The sequence below is a fragment of the Catharus ustulatus genome, chromosome 1 (genome assembly GCF_009819885.2).
Source record: "Catharus ustulatus isolate bCatUst1 chromosome 1, bCatUst1.pri.v2, whole genome shotgun sequence".
Taxonomy (NCBI): domain Eukaryota; kingdom Metazoa; phylum Chordata; class Aves; order Passeriformes; family Turdidae; genus Catharus; species Catharus ustulatus.
In genome coordinates this window covers 162464010-162484295 of record NC_046221.1, presented here as the reverse complement: position 1 = coordinate 162484295, position 20286 = coordinate 162464010, and the positions used below count along the sequence as shown (strand labels likewise).

General features: G+C 48.7%; 1 protein-coding gene across 1 annotated transcript; it reads left to right on the top strand.

Moving 5' to 3' along the window:
- The first annotated feature begins 5780 nt into the window (after nt 1–5780).
- Nucleotides 5781–11791, top strand: ARC (activity regulated cytoskeleton associated protein). The gene is made up of 3 exons (XM_033076169.2): nt 5781–9060; nt 9549–9715; nt 10075–11791. The coding sequence occupies exon 1, from the start codon at nt 6331–6333 to the stop codon at nt 7543–7545; it is 1215 nt and encodes a 404-aa protein (XP_032932060.1). The 5' UTR covers nt 5781–6330; the 3' UTR covers nt 7546–9060; nt 9549–9715; nt 10075–11791.
- Nucleotides 11792–20286: the final 8495 nt, after the last annotated feature.

Below are 20286 nucleotides of genomic sequence, written 5' to 3'. Positions count from 1 at the left end.
CACTTTTAGGAATGTCCCAGCGCTGAGGTTTTCCCTTCACTTTCAGGAATGTCCCAGCACTGAGGACACTTGGGTTGAAACCCTGGTGCCAAATTAAGCAGAACATGGCTTTAAACCTGTCTGAGGTGCTGTCCAAAGACACCTCTGTGGCCAAACCCTGGACAGTTTTGGAAATGGCTTGGGATTTCAGCCTGAATTAGGGAAAATAAAGCATTTAGGAGGTGAGGGCTTAGGTGTTCCTGAAGAGAGAAAAACCATCCATCCATTCAGCCAGGCAGTAACTGATCAGTGGTTCAGGCAGGGAGGAAAATGTTTGGGTGATACCTTGGAGCACAACTGCAGTACCACATGCAAAACCTTCCCTGAGCATTCCTTAGCTTCCTCAGGCATATTCCCTCATGGAAACCGAGGTGTTGCCACTCACAGGACTCTGTAATTTGATGTGGAAGAGGGGCTGTGGTGGATTCTCCACGGGATCAGCCCCCAGCAAGAACCTTGCCCCATTTTCCCTGTGTGCCTGTGACATCCCAGTGCTCCAGCACCACTCCTCTCACTCTGCCTTGGGGGTGTCAGTGTGGAACCAAACTGAAATGGAGTGCAGGGGAGCCACAGATGATCTGTGGATCTCTGTGAGAGCATCATCCTGGCAGGTGATGAGGAGCAGAGCTCTCCTCTCACCACTCACCCCATCACTCTCCTTTTTTTAAACCAGATTTGTGATTTGCAGTGCTTGCTGCTGAGAAGGAGTAAAAAAAAAAAAAATAAAAAAGTATTAAAATCAGAAACTTTTGCTAGAACACTTAGAGGGACACCCTGAATGGGGGCAGGTGGGCGAGGAGTCAAGTGTGAAACCCAAATTGGGCCAAACTCAGCTGCCAAAGGTGGCAGAAGAAATGTCACAAACCAGTTGTGAACCAGGCCTTTTGACACGGCGACAAATGTGTTTTTTCCAGCTCGTCAGGGCTGTGCAGGGGAGGAAAATGAAGCTCATTTGGAGATGTCTTTCTATTTGTGCTGACCTCGGGAGGGTCATAACAGCCAACACCAGAGTGTGAAAAATGCTGATTCCTCCTTTGACTTCCTTGCTTTAGCCTCAGGCAGGCTTGAGGAGGCAAAAAGCAGCACAAGGAGAGACTCATTAACATTTCCTCTGCCCAGCAAGGAAACCAAAATAACAAACATCTCATTAAATAACGAGAGGGGAGAATTACAAAACACGGTATTTTTAATCGGGGAAACAAAGCGCTTTATCTTCCCCTCAGAGTAGGGATGAAAAGGGACACTGGGAGAATTCTGCACCAGGAGGAGTGGCACTAATAACAACCAGCATTGTGGGGTAATACTGATAGCAGGATGCCCTCAGACTCCCAGTTGCTTCCACACCCTCCCAGTAAGTGAGCCCAGGGCTGGGGGACAATGGGTGGCCAGGAAGAAAAGACCCACTGACGTGTGAGCCGTGTTCTGAATGCAAAACTCCGTGTTGTGAGTGCCAGCTCCAGTGCAATAAAGTGTTCCAGGGCTGGAGATGGATGAATAGAGACCTATGGTGAAAAATAAATGTGCTATTCTTTTCCCCCTTTTCATTCCTTGCGAGTTTAAAAGCCCAACACCTTGGTTTCTTCCTAATTTTATTTCCTTCCGAGGGTTTTGCTACCAAACAAATGACTGGGGACTTTTGTCTGGTGAGCTGTAGGAGAGTCAATAGGGATTAAAAGGATGTGGAGGCAGATGAGGGGAAAATGTGGTTCCTTATTTTCTTCTCTTTTTCTTCTAGAAAGAGGAAGCAATTATGGAAGGGAAATGGAAAATTCTAGCACAGGGAATATAGGATAATGCAGAAAATCCCTTGTTCACCACTAGAAGATATTAGTTCCTGCAAGAATATGGGATGAATTGCCCACATGGCTTCAGGCTTCTCATCTGAGGTGCTTCAAAGAGTCCAGCAATTCTGAGGAGGAACACAATGCACATCTCAGTGCACAACTGGGGAGGGACCCTGGCAGCACAGGAGGGCACTTCAGCATCTGCCAGAGCCCTTCAGAACACGTACAGCACAAAATCAGCTGCACCAGAAACTTCCTCAAGCTCCCCTCGGGATCTCCCCCTTCTCACTCACCCACCAGGTTCCTGAGCTCACAGCTCAGGCTGCTCTCCAAGGAGTGACATCTCTCGCCATAAGGTGCCTCTGAGCAGAACACTCATCCAGATGAGGTGGCAAAAGCCTGTCAACCCCCCCAAAAAAACCCAAAAAAACCAGATCTGCTCTAAGGCGAGGTGCAGTGAGAGCCCACAGCCTGAACTGATGCCAAGGGGTGAGTGCCAGGCTCTGTGTGATCGTGTCCTCAGCATACAGTGACAGCACAGGGGAAGGTGCCAGTGACTCAGTGTCCCTTTATTCTGGTCCCTCTCCCCTCAGGGGAACACTCACTTGCTGCTCACTGCCACAAGCTCCTTTGGCTGCCTTTAATTGCTCTGTTGCCTTTTCCCTTTCTCTCTCCCCACTTTTTTTTTTGGATCTGATCCTAACCTACGGTGCTTTAAAACTCTCCAGGAAGCTGTAGGGAGACAACCCACGTTGACACCATCCCTGCTGAGCTATGAGATGTGGCTTTTTGCTATTTTCTCTCATTTCCTTACTTGAGTCAAACTCTTTTGGACCACACTGCTCGTCCTCATCCTCACTTCCCTTTCTGCTCTTCTTGCCCCTCTCTTACCTTGGACATCCTGTGGCCACACAGAGGAATTCTCCCTCCTCCCCATCCTGTCCAAATCCATGAATCCTGTCCTTCCCTGCCTGTCTGCCTCTCTGTGTCCGGGATCTGCCTGTCTGCCTCAAATTGCCTCTCTCCATCACCTCGCTCCACATCTCCCTCCTCCCTTGGCTTCCGGCTCCCCTCTCTCCTCCTCCTCTTCCCACGCACCTCGCTCTAATTAGAAACACAAAGAAAATGCTTATCACACATGTCTTAATCAGCAACTCGTTCCCCAGCAGGTCCAGAAGGAAAACCCCCATTCGTCCTCGATTCTCCCACTTCCCCCACCACCTCCACAGAATTAGGAGGAGAGTGATTAGGGGGAGAGCTCTGTGAAAGGAGGCTGAATGAGATTAACCCAGAGACCTGGAAGAGCTGGAGGGAAGAGCCGAGAGAAATGTGGTGATGTTCAGCGAGGGCTAATTCTGGAATTTCTTGGGGAAAAAGAGTCCCTGGCAGCAATGGACTGGGAGAACTGGACCTGGGAGTGCTCAGCAGGCTGAGGATGATACAGCAGAATGTCCTGGCAGAAAAAAAAAAAAAAAAAAAGTTATCCTGGACTGTGGGAACATAAATACAATCAGGAGATCATGGAAGTGATTATCCCCCCCCACCAGTCAGAGCATTTTAGCTCATATTTAGCTGCTGCAATCGGGTTAATACAAGACACTGATCACAGGGAACGAGTTCAGGCCATTGGGATGAGCTGGGGCCAGGTGTGGGATTGGACATTGGAGAAGTGATGGCTCAGGGGGACCTAACAGCAGTGTCCTGTACCTGTGGGCAGGTTACCAAGGAGATAGAACCAGGATCTGCTGGTGGCTGGCGAGAGGACAAGAGGCATCAGGCTCAAATCCCAACAGGACACTCGGTTTGGGTACAAGGAAAAATGTTTTCCCTCTGAGCAATCACCATCCCTGGGGTTTTCAGTGTCTGAAACCCTCTCAGCTGACCCAGCAGCTGACTCAGCTTGGAGTAGGAGGCTGAACTAGAAACCTCCCGAGTCCCTTTCATCCTTAATAATCCTGAGATGAGAGCCAAGTGTCAAACGAGGCCGCTCAGATCCAGGATTCCTCCCCAGCTGAAAAGTAAGGGAGAAGAGGCAGCAGGGCCTGGAAAAGGAATAATTTATTGGAGCAAGTTTAGGAGCCATTTCATCCCAGGCTCTGGCATTTGATGGGACAAGGACAGGTTGAATGGAGGTCATCTTTCAGATTTAATGCCACTTTACATTGTCCCCATGCTGTGGGTTATTTCTGGAGTTCCTGGGTGAAAATCTCTCCAGGGAATATCTTTGCACCAATCCAGAGATACAAAGGTTGCAGAGTCTCTCCCAATCCAGGTTATCTCTGCCTGGCAGAGCAGGTTTGAGGCAGACTCTGGGGTGCTGAGACTGCAGCACAAAAGGCTCCAGATCTGTCCCAGCCCTTCAGGTGATTGATGTTTGACTTTCTCTGAGCACAAACACAGCTGCCCCAAAATCTTCTGCTTAGGAAAACTGGGTGAAATTGGAGAAATAAGAAGGCAGAAGGCAGTCATGTGGGAAGAAGTGGCATTGGTTTAGGATTTGGATTAGGAATTCTGTGTTACACCCTGAGGGTTTTGTCCTCTTCCTCATTCACTGTCCCTCCCTCCCTTCAACCAAACCATGCAGCCCTTCTCAGCCAGCTGCTGCTGCTTTAAATAATTTTTTGTTCCCTGAGAACCATCACCTGCTAGGGAACAGGCGCAGACCCTCCTGCACCACATAGATTTGAGGGGGAAAAAAGGAAAAAAAAATTACCCCTGCCCCTCATGCCCTTCAACCTCACCACCACCAGGATTCTGCTTTAACCAAATTCCTGGGCTCACCCAGGACTTCACTGAAAGACCCTCTGCCCCCTCCTCTTTGTGCTCCTCTGGGATGGCTGAATTCCCACCAGGGAACACCCAGCCAGGAGCTTTGGGGGTCAGAATCCATCCTAAACCTCCCTGGCACACTGCCCAGCATCCTGAGCACAGGCAGGGCACCCCCCCACCACCACCCTGCTCCAACAGGCTCAACCCCTCTTTTTGGATTATCCTGATGAATCAGCATCCCACTGCCTCCGGCCACTGGCTCTGGGAAGGGATGAGAAGGCCCAGATGTCCTCAGCACCTCTCCGAGGGTGTTCCGGCGGGGAAACTCTCTCGGATTAGGGAATCCTTTATCTCTGGTTTATGTAAGACCCGGAGGCTCCTTTTATGGTTGGCTTTTCCTGCCTTGTCAAGAGCGAAGAACAAATGTAGCTTCATCTGCGCTGGTGGGTTGGCTCACTGATTAAGCATCTGATTCAAAGCTAAGCACAGAACAGGCTTTTGATGGGCGGATTTAATTCGGTGTAAGAACCAGGATGTCGTTCCCCCCTCCCTCACCCAATATTCCCAAGATAGTGGTTGGTCTGGTGCAATTAAGCCGCGGGGATGACTCCCACCTACCAAAGGCTGAGAAAGTCCAGAGCGCTCCAATTTGTGCTGAAGTGGCTCCTTTGAGTGTTTCCCCCTCTGCTTCACCCCTCCTGTTTGCTTTTCCTTTCTCTTCTCTCCCCTTTTTTTTTTTTTTCTTTTTGTTTCCCTGCTGCTTTACCACCATTCCCAGGCATTTGCATGAGGAGTGAGCTCACCCTGTGTGTGTGCCCGGGGGGTGTGCGGGGGTCCGTGGGTGTCTGTCTGGGTGTGTGACACACCAGATTCCTGCCCGAGCCCTGCCAGGGGCCGCATGCTAATGATGACCTTGCTGAGTAAAGAGTTGTGGAAGGAATAAGTGTTTTTCCTGCGCTCCGAGAGGCGGAAGGTGCGATTACTCATCCATCTCTCCAACTGTCTCCAGCACCTTTCAAGCGCTTCTCGCGTCGAGTCTGGGGGCGTGAGCGAGGGGGTGGCAAGCGAGGGGAGGCTGCCAAAATCTGGGTTGCCACAGACACCGGCATCTCTGCTCCTCCAATGAACGCTGCGCTGAGAGTGCGAGAGGAGGCTGGGCACCACCCACATGTTGAGCTGCGTGGAGTATAAGTAGATGGAGGAGCCTGGACTAGTGGCAGTTCAGGCAGCGAGGAGAAGCAGCTCTTCAGCATCTCCACTGAAAGCGGTTTTTGGCTCACCAAGTTTTTCCCGAGGAGAAATCACCCGGATTTTTTTTTTTTTTTTTTTGCTGCCGCAGCTTCCAGCTTCTTTGTGCGTCTCTGTGTGATTTTCTCCGGCGGGGGACTTTGCGGCGTTCCAGATTCCCAGCGGGATTGGACGTCTTATCCAAGTCCTCTCCTTGTTCCTGGAGGATCCTGGTTCTCTCTGGGACACCCCTGAGCACGTGAGACCGGCGTTTCCAGCTTGGCACCGGGAGAAATTTGCTACAACTCTCTCTGGGATCCACGTGGACCGAACCAGCTCGCTCTGCGGTGATATCTGATTGGGTTGTGTTTGTGTCCAAAAGTCCTTGGAGGGGGGTTTAGAAGTCTCTGTGTGTCTTTTAGGAAGTGTTGTGGTGGGGATTTTTTTGGGATCCAGCTTTAGTGCTTACAACCCAGTTCTTTCTGTGTTTGCCACTCGCACGGTCGGAGCCATGCAGCTGGACAATGTCACCAGCGCGGGCGTCCACTCCTTCCAGGGGCACCGTGGAGTCGCCAACAAGCCCAATGTGATCCTGCAGATAGGGAAGTGCAGGGCAGAAATGCTGGAGCATGTCCGGAGGACCCACCGGCACCTCCTGACAGAGGTCTCCAAGCAGGTGGAGCGGGAGCTGAAGGGATTGCAGAAATCCGTGGGGAAGTTGGAGAACAACTTAGAGGACCACGTCCCGACTGAAAACCAGAGATGGAAGAAGTCCATCAAAGCCTGCCTGGCCAGGTGCCAGGAGACCATTGCCCACCTGGAGAGGTGGGTCAAGAGGGAGATGAATGTTTGGAAGGAAGTCTTCTTCCGCCTGGAAAAGTGGGCTGACCGCCTGGAGTCCATGGGAGGCAAATACTGCCCTGGCGAGCAGGGCAAGCAGACGGTGTCTGTCGGGGTGGGAGGCCCGGAGATCAGGCCAGGTGAGGGGGAGATTTATGATTATGCCCTGGACATGAGCCAGATGTACGCCCTGACCCCTCCTCCCGGGGAGGTGCCTAGCATCCCCCAGGGCCACGATTCCTACCAGTGGGTCTCCGTGTCCGAGGACGCTCCGGCCTCCCCGGTGGAGACCCAGGTGTTTGAGGATCCCCGGGAGTTCTTGAGCCACTTGGAGGAATACTTGAAGCAGGTGGGTGGAACAGAGGAGTATTGGCTCTCCCAGATCCAAAACCACATGAACGGCCCAGCTAAAAAGTGGTGGGAGTACAAGCAGGACTCCGTGAAAAACTGGGTCGAGTTCAAGAAGGAGTTCCTGCAGTACAGCGAGGGAACTCTGACTAGGGATGCTATCAAAAGGGAGCTGGATTTGCCCCAGAAAGAGGGGGAGCCCCTGGATCAGTTCCTTTGGCGCAAGAGAGACCTGTACCAGACCCTCTATGTGGATGCAGACGAGGAGGAGATTATCCAGTACGTGGTAGGCACCCTCCAGCCCAAACTGAAGCGCTTCCTGAGCTACCCCCTGCCCAAGACCTTAGAGCAGCTGATCCAGAGGGGGAAGGAAGTCCAAGGCAACATGGAGCACTCTGAGGAGCCCAGCCCACAGAGGACCCCCGAGGTTCAGCCAGGAGACTCCGTGGAGACCGTGCCCCCCTCCACCACCGCCAGTCCCGTGCCCAGCAATGGGACTCAACCAGAGCCCCCCAGCCCCCCAGCCACTGTCATATGAGCCCCCCTGAGGGGGGTCTGGGTTCCGTGGAAGGGAGAAGGGGGCTTGTTTAGGAAGCTTCTCCTTGGAGGGAAGTTGTGGCTGAGACCTGAGGAGTGCTCAGCCCGAGAGCCCGGAGCAGAGGGATTGCCTTTGCTCCTGGGGGGAGGGAGGTGGTGGGGGAGAGGCACCTCGGCATGGGGCTGCCCCCCTGCCCAGGCCGTGCCACGCACTGGTGCTGGGGACCCTGCTGGCACCACTGTGGGGAACTGCCAATTTTATGAGAATTCCCTGACAAGAAACTATAGAGACAATTCCCAACTGGCGGAGCAGCCGCTCGGCGCTGGCGGCTCTCAAGGACTTCATGCGAGTGCAGCAGTTGGTGGAGGGTTCCTACCCATCTGGATCTCTCTTTTTCCATCTCTCCTCCTTCCTCTGAGAGGGTGGCCCTGTCCTGAGGAGACAGCTTTCTTTTGACCCTTGCCTATTTCTGATTAACCTCTGGGTTTCTGTTCACTCCTGCTCTTACTTGCTCCAAAGGATTAAAGTAATTTTTTGCTTTTTATTTTTTTTTTGTTCTGAGAACTGAAAGCTTTAAGAATCTGGATTATTTTCTGTGGTTTTCATTTCACTGCACCCAATACCTGCTTTAATGTGTTTCCTCTCAAGAGGCTCTTACTGGTTTACTTCTTGTCTTAGTTTCTGCTCACTTCAGTTCAAGGCCACTGCAGTGCAGAGGCAAATTTCATCCTTTCTCTGCACATTATCCTGTGCATTCAGCAGGAAACAGATTTTCTAATTAAATTCTGAGCTCATTTATTGAAGGAGCAGTCTCCTTCCTTTCAGGGAAGAGAGGGTGTTTAAGGTAGAGAGAGGAGACACCAGAGCTCTTTTGAGAGAGACTGGGGGAAGGGAAGGGAAACAAATCCTTATTCTTTGAATGAAACAAACAAACACACCCCAAATTCAGAGCAAAATATCCCCAGAGCAGCAAAATCGAGTCCATGCTGATGTGTGGAGACAACAGGAGCTTTTGCCATGTAAAAGCCAAAGGAAATGAAGAGAGGATCTGTGTGCCCCAGCACAGTTTTAACCTGTGCATCGCTGCAAGGAGCTTCTGCTCACACAGACAGACTCCAAATGCTCTTGGAGAGCCTGGCATCCCTGTCCCAGAGCACCTAGGACAGAGTGTTGTCTGCTCACAGAGACATTCCTGCAACATCTCACCACAGAAGGAGACGGACTTGGACTTTGTGACTTTTCCCATGTTGAGGCAGGAAATGCTCAGCACTCACTTTTGGCCAGTGTTTGGTGACAAGACTGAGAGGAGAAAGACATTCTCCAAGTTTGGCTCTCCAAAGCTTCCTGAAGCTGGACACATCTTGGGCATCATCTGCATTTACCACCAGACCAAATAAACAGCAGGGATGCAGCAGCAGGAGAGACCCTGGGATGCTCCTGGCACTGCCACAGCAGGGACATGTGGCACTGGTGGCTCAGAAGGCCTTTGCTGTGACTCCTTCCAAGAGGCTGAAGGTAAGGCAGCTCTCTGACGTTCTCTCCTCAGAGCCAGTAGAAAACTTGTCTGGGGTTAAAAACTCAGCTGAAATGGGATATGAAGCACTGGGGTTGGGAGAAAGAGGGAGGGAGATCCCAAGGGGAAATATAGGAATGGGAAAAGTTTCCAAAGATGCAGTATCCTGCACTTTCTGATTAATATGGGGGAAAAATGGGAAGCTTATTAATTAGCCCAGCCCCAAAACCTGCCCTGTCCTTCATGGAGAACCTCTGGGCTTGAGTCCCCACCTGAGGGAGCACATCCCAGAGGAGCCCAGAGGAGCTGCAGGTCTGCTCTGCATCCTGCTGGGAGCTCTCCTCTCACTCGTTCCCAGTTTGTCAACAGCTCTGTGTGCAGAGAAAGGAGCATTTCTCACTAATGACCCGGCTGAGTGATGGGGGAGTGGGAGTCACTGCTGAGGATGAGCTGGCCCTGTATTACAAGCTTTGTCTCCTCTTGCTTCCAGTGACTCACTCAGATCCTCCTCTGAGAAGGAATCACTTCTGAGCATGCAGCATTTGGGAGGAAAGCCACAGGAAAAGCTGCAGAACAAAGGCCACAACATCTGACCTGCTCTCAGGACCCTCAGCCACCAGCTGCCAGATCCACCACCTGAAGGACAGACTGGCACAGGTAATTAGATCCCTGTGGGCCTTCCTTAATCTGCCCAGTGCCCTGACCCGAGGTATTGAACAGCCCAGGTGCAAACACCTCAGTGCCAGTGGCTGCAGCAGCCTGGCACCACCAGAGAGGTGACATTGCAGCTTCTTGGTGACACAACCCCAGCACCAGCCCCAGCAATTGATGCTCCAGGGTTTGCACAATGTGGCTTTCCCTTGGCTGGACCATGGGCAAATCCTCAGACCCCAACACCTGGTGGGTCCTCCAGGCTGCATGCACAGCAAAATTTAATCCCAACTCCTGAAAATTCCCCCTACCTTCCCACTTTAAAAATCTAATCAGAGTTGGTGTATTTTTTTTGTCTTTTCCAGCAATCTCTGCTGCTGTTGCTGAGATTCCTTCTCTGTGTCCAAGAGCTTTCCCAGGGGAGAAGAAAGTGCTGCAGGAAGACAGAGGGCAAACCATGCACCAAAGAGCCTCCCATGCAGTGCAATGCCACCTTCGAGGTGCTGAGAGCCAGAATGAAACTGGGAAGCTGCTTCCAACAGGACAAAGAAAAGCCTGAGCTGTGTGAGGAAAGTGCTGAGAATGGAAAGAGGGGCCAGAACAGAAGAACCAAGTCCAGGTTTTGGGGACAGCAAGGATGCTGGGCTTGTGCTGCCTGTCTGTGGAGAGGATTCTGCACCTCTGCGATCTGGGGCTGCTGGGACTCACCTAAAGAAAACTCCGCTAGATCCTCACTGGAAAAAAAAAAAAAAAAAAACTTTGCTGATTAACTTTGCCAAGAGGCTGATCCTGCCCTGGCTACGAACCCTCCCCGCTGGCCATGCTGTCACTCACCTCTCCTGAGCCCAGGCTAGCTCCATTTCATGCGGGTATCACTTCCAAACCTCAGAGGGCTCCCGGAGTTTGGAGAAGCATCCCTCGGTGCAGATGCTTGTCTGAACTGTTGGAGCCTGCACATCTGGGCCAGCTGTCTTGCCAGCAAGGAGCCTTGTGAGACAGCAGGAGCTCTCTGGGTCTGCATGGGCCAGAGTTACTGCAAGAACTGGGGTTCTTGTGCTGGCTTTGGAGTGACTGCTTTCCATCCAGACCCAGGGAGCCTGAAAAGAGCTCGAGTGAGCTGGACAAGACAGTTTTGGTTCATCTCTCTCTTCCAGAGCCAGCTGTCCTCTCTGTGTGTGTGTGTGTGTGTGTGTGTGTGTGTGTGCGCAAAAAAAAAATCCACTTTACTTAAATTCTGTGGTGTTTTGTTGCATTTGAATTAAGCCAGAGGGATCTAAGGTACATTCCAACAAGGCTCAGCAAAAATGTCCAGGACTGGAAAATTCCATAAAACCATGTAAAGGCAGATTCCCAGGCATCATTTTAAGGTCTAAATTTGATTTTGAGGTGCTTAATTTCCACAGTCTCTTCCAAGGGACTAGACTGCCTCAATAGGCATTTTATTTTTTCCTGCTTTTTTAGGGAATTAGCCTGTCTGTGCTACTTGCTCATTTGGTCCTGAGATTTTTTCACATTTTCAGCTGGCTTTTTGGAATGTGCAGAACTGAATCTCCTGGACTGATTTTACTTTAATTGTTGCTCCCAGCAAACTGGAGCTTTACTTGTAGCACCCTGGTTTTTATTACCAGCCTCTCCAGGAAGGACTGGTAGTTTATTTTCCTGGGGCAGAGTCACATGAATGAGAAGAGTGGATGTGTTGTACCTCTGGAACTTTAGCAGATTTCAACCACTGCATTTTTCCCTCCCTAGGCGATTTTACATTTACTGATGAAACTACTTTAGAGTTTTTATTTTTACTAGCGATATTATTAATTCAAACAACCTTGTACAAAAGGCAAACACGTGGAGTTGCTGCAGGTTGTAGGGGTTGAAGCCAAAAGGTCTTTGTAAGCCGACATCACCTGCCCTGGATCTGACTGGATCAGGCAGTTTATTCCTCATGTGTCATGTTGGAGTTACAAGATCACACCAAGCCACTAGAGCCTGTCAGTAGAATAGTGCTACACTTGATTTGCTATTGTAGCAAAGCCTTTTGTAGATTTATACAATAAAAATTTGAAATATCTGCTTAAATTGATTCAATTTCTCGTTTTCTGGTCTTTTCTTCCTTGGTTCGTGGATGACTCAAGCATCTACTGCCCTCTGAAAATCTGGGATATTAGGGTTACCTGGCTTATGAAAATCTTCCTTCTCAGCAGAAGAATGTGGTTGACATAAAAATGAAATGCACTGAGCAGTTCAGACCCTAAAACTGAGTCAGATGTAGCCCATGATTTTGGGGGAAGCAGCCCTTTGTGGGACTGAGAACCTACAGGGCTCTTGTTGGGCACAGCTGGGAGAAGGAATTGGAAATGAGGACAGTCCCATTCCCACCCGTGTTTGAGAGACTCACAGAAGAGCTGAGGAAAGACAGGACAAGGTAAAGAAACTAAACCTCAACGAGCTCTATTTGACAACCAAAGATCCTTTGTGGGTGAGAAGCACCCAAACCCAACAGAGATTCAGGAGCTGGGGCTTTGTTATCTGATGCATTCTCAATTCCTAGGGCTCATTACCTCTAAAATATCACAGAGTTATCCAGGCTGGAGGCAGGGAACACATCAGGGAAAGGAGCTCAGGGTGTTTTAAACTGAAATGTTTCTATTTAGCAATAGATAGATTCCTGGCCCCAAAGATATTCAGCCCAGGGATAAAGGATTCTACCTCTGCAAATCCTTTTCCAGAGAATCTTTGCACTCAGATGGATTTACCCCATTCCCTGCTCCATCCCTGATCTTTCTCCAATGAAGGAAAAGAGTCCAGGGTGGGATGCAACTGGCAGTGTGCACTTGGGTGGGTCAGCTGGAGAAACAAAAGGAATTATTCCATTTACAACAGAGAGTAAATGCCCAATGGACTTCCCTTTTGTGAGAGATCCCTTTTGAGCTCAGCTTGGAGAGGCAGAGAGGATCTGAAGGCCAAAGATGCCTCAAGGAGAGCTGCTGACCTCGTGTCTCAGCTCCTTGCAGCTCAACCACAAACTCTTGGCAAGAGGGAGAAGGAAATTTTGAAGGTGAGATTTGGTTCCACAACTGAACTCTGCCTTTGTGCCCTTGACTGCCAGAATCAGTGAAAAGAGGGGGGAAAAAGCATTGAGGGGACAGACCAGTGACAAAAGTGCACCCAGCATCACCCCAACCTGTGACAGTGTAGAGAAGCTACAGGGGAGCAGGTTTAGACTTTTCATGGTCCAAAAGTGCCATGAACAACCTGATCCTTGCAGAACAAAACAGCAAGAGCTGCACCAGAGCTCAAGAAGTGTTTGGACAATGCTCTCGGCACCTGATGGGATTTTTGGGGTGTTCTGTGCAGGAGCTGGATTTGCTGATCCTTGTGGGTCCCTTCCAATTCAGGAAATTGGAGGGTACTGAGCTCAGCTGGAGGTGCTGAGCTCTTCCAGCAGAGGGGGGCAGAACTCCACTGTACACCATGGGAATTAAAAACAGGAAAAACACCAAAGAGGGAAAAATCTGTCCCTGGCACCATCCATCCCCACACAGCCCATTCCCACAGGACACAAGATCAGGGGTTGAGACAAGAAGGGATGAGGAATGATGGCCAAAACTACACTGGAGGAACATGGACAGGGTGGGGGTGGGAGCTGGGAAAGGAAGATGAGGCTGGAAAATACCTCCTTGTGCCAGGTAAACCCATAAGGTTTCCAATTTTGTCCCAGAGTCTTCCAGGTTTGACTGTAACCATTATTATTTCCATACTTCCTGACAGTTCCAGATGAAAATCCCAGGGGATTGGGACCAAATCATTGGATCTACACTCATTAATTAATGAACAAAATGCCTTATTACTGCTCCTGGCTCTCAGAGTAGGGGGTCACCTGGAATATATGTAGCCCAGTGATGGATTAAGTGCCTCAAACTACTGAAATCCCCTTCAAAATCAGAGTGAGAACCATCCCAAGAAGAAAAAATTCTTCACTGGAAGGGTGGTCAGGCACTGGAACACTCTGGAATCACCATCCCTGGAAGCTAAGGCTCAAAAGCTTTGTGGATGTGGCACTTGGGGACAGGGGTCAGTGGTGGATCTGGACTGGATGATCTCAAAGGGCTTTTCCAGCTGTAATGATTCCATGATTCCATAGATGGTGGAGAAGGTGAGGCCAAGCACTTTGAGAGTAGAAAATCATGAATTCTTGATAATTTTTACTTGATAATCTTTACTTGATAAGTTTTATTTTCTTCTTTCTTTATTGTGACTGGACTGATGGGCTTCTTAATTTGCTTTTTCAGGACAGCTTAAAGAAAGAGCCAAGATGCACCTATTGCACATTAAAATTATTTTATGGAATTATGGAATTATTTGGGTTGGAAGGGACTTGAAAGATTATCCAGTTCCACCCCTCTGTGATGGGGAGGGCCATCATCCACTAGACTAGTTGATTTTTTTTTTTCCTTGCTTTTAGCCCTTTTTTTTGGTCTATTATCTCCTTTTTTAATCAAAGCCATTGAACCGCTCAGTGATGTAAATCATATTTATTGACTTTCCAGGCAGGCCCTGTGTGAGTGCACAGCCCAACTGCTCCCCTGGATCTCCTTTTCCCACGTAATTAAGGAAGGCTGTGAAATTTCCATTATTGACACAACGGGCCCTAATGGCTCCACTTATCACATCCAAACTGCTCTGCTGAGCTGGGGGTGCTCACTCCCATCATGGAGCAAGAAATTGTCCCAGTCTCATTCCTGCAGCACTCATTTGTACCAAGGATGACTTGCAGGCAGGTTTTGTTGTTTTTACAGCTGATTTTTGATCCTTAGGAATTGAAAGGAGGGTTGCTGTGCACATCCAGCTCGATTCTTGACGCTGAGATGATTTTTGTGGAAGACACAGCCATTTTTGTTGCTTTTTAGGATGTATTTAGGGATTTTTAGGATCATGTTAAAGTGAGGCTGCAATGTCATCTAGGATGGTTACCAGGTTTCAGCTGGTGAATTCATATGTCTAGAAGGGAGTGGAATGGGGATTTTACAAGGGCATGGCATGATAGGACAAGGGAATGGTCTGCCCAGGGAGGTGGTGGAGTCACCATCCCTGGATGTGTTTAAAAAAGACTGGAAGTGGCACTTGGTGCCATGGTTTAGTTGAGGTGTTAGGACAGGGTTGGACTCAATGGTCTTGAAGGTCTTTTCCAACCCAGTGATTCTGTGAATTCTGTGATTTTGTGACAAGGGGAATGGCCTTAAGAGGAAGGAATTTAGATTTGGATGGGACACTGTGAAGGAATTCTTCCATGTGAGGGTGGGAAGCCCTGGAATGGAATTCCCAGAGAAGCTGTGGCTGCCCCATCCCTGGAAGTGTCCAAGACCATTTGGACAGGGCTTGGAGCAACCTGGGACAGTGGAAAGTGTCCCTGCCCATGGCAGAGGCTGGAATGAGATGATTTTTCAGGTCACTTCCAACCCAAACCATTTTCTGATCCTATGAATTTATATTTTGCAAAACCAGGGATTCCCAAGCTCACTAAAAGCCTTCGTGTTTCTGTTACAGAGTTGATGAGTTCTTCCATCCCTCCCACATGTGCTCAGACAACACTACATTAAAAAAAATGAAATAATGTAGAATACCAGACTTTATCTAGTCTTGAATCTTACGGAACCACTTGGTGGCTTTAAGTGTTTTGTATTTTTCTAAAGGAATCAAATCTTGACATTTTCAAAATGAGCTTTTTGGCTTCTTCTTTCTGAAAAACACCACTTAAAAACTGACTTCAGCTTGAGAAAAACAAAAGAAAGAAAGAAAAAAAGTGAGAAAAAGGTTAGAAAGCTCAGAAAAGAACAGGAATTTACTGTTTTGGGACTCTGGGGCTTGTGTTGGATTGGTGCAAGAAGAAATGCCTTTTTCCAGCTTCATTTTAATCGACTGAAATATCAGGAGATTTCTCATCTGACCTGACTTTGCTCTGTTTTGCCCTCTCCTGATTTGATTATTCAACTAAATAAACTCAGATATTTCCCTTGTTGAAGGATTTCCACTCTCTGTGCTCTTCTACTGTAGGAATTTCAGGGACTTAGCGTATTCTGAGTGTCACTGGAATGGTGTGAAACCCTTCCTCACCCAGAACATATTTTCCCAACAGGGTCAAGGGATAATCCCTCTTAGTGACCAGGATTTCAAAACCTGTGTTACACACTTGGAAAATTACAAATGCAGTGGAGGGCCTGAATTCAGTGACAATTTTGACAGCAGGAAAAAAAGCCAAAATTCAGGTTTATACCTCAAATAACAGCCTGGAAATCTGTCCTGTGTTTGGGCAGGGATGTCAGGGCAGCACTTGAGGAAGTCTGTGCTGATCACAGAACCCCAGAATGGTTTGGGTGGGAAAGAACCTCCCAAGGTTGCCTCATTCCACCCCCTTCCATGGGCAGGGACACCTTCCACTATCCCAGGGTGCTCCAAACCCCATCCAACCTGGCCTTGAACATTTCCAGGGATGGGGCAGCCACAGCTTCTCTGGGAATTCCATTCCTGCTCCTCACCACCCTCACAAGGAAGAATTCCTTCCTAAATCCCATCTATCCCTTCCCCCTGGCAATTTAAAGCCATTCCCTGTGTCCTGTCCCTCCATCCCTTGTCCCCAGTCCCTCTCCAGCTCTCCTGGAGCCTCTTCAGGTCCTGGAAGGTCACAGTAAGGAGTCCTTGGTGGTGGCCTCAGCAGTTCTGGGTTAAAGGTTGGATTCAATGATCTTGGAGGTCTTTTCCTACCTAAACAATTCCATGAGTCTCCAGTCAGGGAAAGACCATCAATCTTTAATTCAACCTGCAGTCCTAGAGTCACTGAGGACATTCCAGGTGGTGTTTCCAGAGGAGGCAGAGGTTGGAGAGAGGAATTTACCAAATATCCAAGGGTGAAGGCAGGAATAAAAAGTGACTGCAGACCTCTCTGTTCTGTGCAGGACCTGCACCAATATTTTGTTTTCAGAGCTCACACCCACCCATGCAGAGCATCCCCATTTCCTGGTGTGGAAAATGAGGGACATGGCTGAGCCCTGAGAGGACAGGGTGGCCTTTCCCAGAAAGCAGCTCCATCACTGCTTTGTGCTTCCCCTACTCGATTTCCTCAGAAATCACCATTTTCCCCCTTCATGTTCAGTAAAGGTTCCTAAATCCCCTTGCAAGCGAGTAAAGGAGACACCAATTCATTATTTCCCAAAGATCTTTGTCCCTGAGAATTCCCCTGCACAGAGAGTTCCAGGAAAGCAAATCCAAACTGAGCTGAGGCGTGGCCGTGGAGAAAATTACTTGGAAGATTTTCAGACCTGTGTCCTCAATCTATCTGAGAATTAAGGTGACCTGACTGCAGCAGGGTTCACTTCCCTTTGGCTTGATCAGAAAGGTGTGAATGGGACTGAACTAAGCTTGGCTGAATTAATACCACCTTTGATTCACATTAAGTTTGGACACCCAGGCGTTTAGGCCAGCCTAAATTCTTCCACTGTAAAAGTCAGTGCTGAGGGAAGGCTGGAAATCTGCACAGAAACTGCTGGAAAAACATCCAGGCTGAGATATTTTTTTTCTAAAAGCTGTCACCAGCAAATTCTGCTCCGTGGCACCAAGGAAAATTTCCTGGGAATCACAGAGTGGTTGGATGGGACTTGGAGAGACCTGGGATAGTGGAGGTGTTTGAAGTGAGATCATCTTGAAGGCCCCTCCATTCCCAAATTATTCCATGATTCTGTGATACTGAGAGAGCAGGGATCTTGCCTTTCCCACCGAGTGCCTGTCCAGGACAAGACCTCTTAAACATTCCCAGATTTTGCTGAGCACCATTGCCTCCATCACAGTCATTCCAAATGAATTTCAAGTTAATTCAGCACAGACTGATGCAGCTTTGCACAATGTCTTTACAACCTCAGCCACTGGAATGCCATGAAAATCCAGGAAATGTTGCTTCCTCTACACCTTTCCTACATGAGTTTGGCACAGATGCTAAATGTCTTTCTTTTTATTTTTTTTTTTTAATATATGTCACATAGAATCTAGCAAGTTCATGTAAAATCTACATTTTTCTTCACAATCTTCACTGGATTTTTTTATTTCTTTTAACTTAAAGCAGGTTAGATAAAGAGGCTGAGCCCTTTGGACATCCCTGATGTTGCCTCCTAGATCGAGACACCAAGAGGATGAAAAACAGGGGGATATCAATACAGCTGATTTCTGTGGAATTCCTGTGGAATCACCACAGGAAATCTGGGATTTTTGTCACCTGTGTCAGCAGAAATCACTGCCTGGCATCCCCTCTAGCAAAGGAGTGGAGCTGTGCTGGCTAAAATCTGCAGTCCAAGGAGAAAGGAAAACAAACAGGGGAAATCTGCCTGGTGAAGTTATTTAAAATTCCTTTGACCCAGTGAATTCAGGCAGAGCTGCCTCTCCAGGAGCTGGACATATTTAGTGCCTGTGTTCCAAAATCAGCATCCCAGGGATCTCACAAACCTGGACATCAGCTCTGTTTGCCAACCAAGAAAGAAAAAGTTCCACTCACTGGACCCAAGTCATCCCAAACTTTCCAATGTGTTCAGGGCACAGAAGAAAAATCAAATTTTCTTCCCCTTTCCACACTGATGTGTCTTTAGGCATCCAAGTTTTTCTGCTTTTGTGAAAGATTCTCGCCACAGCTCATGAAATCATTGCTTAATCTGGATTTCTGACTATCAGGAGAAATCCAGGAATTTTGTTTTCCCTCCCTGCTCAGCCATTTGTCTGCAGCTTTACCTGTTTGCTGAAGTCTGAGTGTGATCACAGAGTTCCAAGTTGCCAATCCATTACCTTTGTCATGGCATGAGAAAAGCTGGGGGGGAAAAAATAAAAAGCAATAATGAATAATTTTCAAAACAAATAAAATAAGGAAGCCCTGGAATGCTCAGGCCCTGCCATGATGGACTTTAATGAACATTCAGAGCTTGCTCCTGTGCTGCTGAAGCTTTACCTCACAGAAAGTACAAGATGTCAATCAGGATTTTCTCTGCTGGAAGCAGGAACCCAAATCTCTATGGAAACCAGAAGGAGGTGACTGTGCCTATGGAGAGGTTTTCTGCAGAGATTCCCATCCTCAGAGTTTACATTTGCTGGAGATTTTATTGCCACTGTAGTTCTGAAAAAGATGGAAAAAAAATGTTTTATCTTCTTTGGACTTCAGATTCTGACATTGTTCCCTCTCCTTCCTTCTCCCTCCTCCAGCCTCAGTCAATGAATCCTTTGGTTTAACTTATTTACTGCCACATTAGAAAAGATTAAATTACTGGTGTAGGTGAGAAATGAATCCAATCCAATGAATCCCCTCCACAGAGGATGTCAGGATCTAATGAGGATTTGCAGCCTCACAGGATGGATTTGAACAGGGAGGTGCAGAGGGGATATTTTGGGAGCAGACAGAGGCCCCACTGCAGCACAGGTGTCTGTGGGAGAACACAATAAAGGAGTTTTTCAATTCAAAAAGTATCAGATCCTGACTTCATTCAGCCCTGACCTCTTGGAAACACAGCCCCAAATTTTGCTGTGAGGCAGCTGATCTCAGAACCCTGCAGCACCTGATCCTGAGCATCCCAGAGGAGCATCCTGCTCACAGTTCCTTTTTCTTGCCAGAAGCCAAGCCAGGAAACAAAGCCCTCAGAGCTGCTCTGTGGGTGGGTGCTTTCCCTTTCTCTTTTGCTGCTCAGTTTCCAGCTCTTGAGTGAGACAAAAGCCAGAAATTGGTGAGTTATTCAACATCTGAGGAGCTGAAGGGGCGAAAAAAAAAAAGTGGGAAAAAAGTTCAGGAGTTGTTCTGGTGCTTTGGGTTGGAATGGAGTCTGGCTGTGCACAGGGTTGAAAGATTAGAGACAGATCTTCAAATTGAGAAGCTCCCAGGCAGTGAATATGTGGAGGGCAGAACTGGGGGAGCCAAGGGAGCATGGAGGGCACAGAGGGAAAGCTCAAGGGAAGGATATAAAAAGCACAGTGACGTGGCTGTGACGACCATGCAGCGAAAGTGGAGGTGACAAACCACCAGCACCTTGGCCTTGCTCCTCACAGAGCCGTTACATCCCTGCCAAAAATCAGCTGCAAATCAACGGGAGCTGCCACTCCTGGTGCAGGGGTTTAATAAATATCCCTGCAGGAGGCACTGGGGATGGTGTCAGCTCTGAATCCTGCTGCTGTTGGTCCTCAAACACAATTCACCACCTGTTTCCTGCTGGTGAAGGTTTCCCTGTAGTTCATCCCATGCCATGGGATGTGGCCACCACCCATCTGAAAGTGCCAGAGGTTTTCATGGAATCCCAGAATTGGAAAAGACCTTGGAGACCTTCTTGCTCCAACCTTTCTGCCATGGGGCATCTTCCACTATCCCAGGGTGCTCCAAGCCCTGTCCAACCTGATCTTGGACACTTCCAGGGATGGAGCAGACACAGTTTCTCTGGGAATTCCATTCCAGGGCGTCCCCACCCTCACAGAGAACAATTCCTTCCCAATATCCCATCTAACCCCACCCTCTGGCAGTGGAAGCCATTCCCTGTGTCCTGTCCCTCCATCCCTTGTCCCAAATCCCT

Bases quoted from the DNA above. Each gene is read 5' to 3' on its own strand.
- ARC (XM_033076169.2), top strand. From the start codon at position 6,331: ATGCAGCTGGACAATGTCACCAGCGCGGGCGTCCACTCCTTCCAGGGG.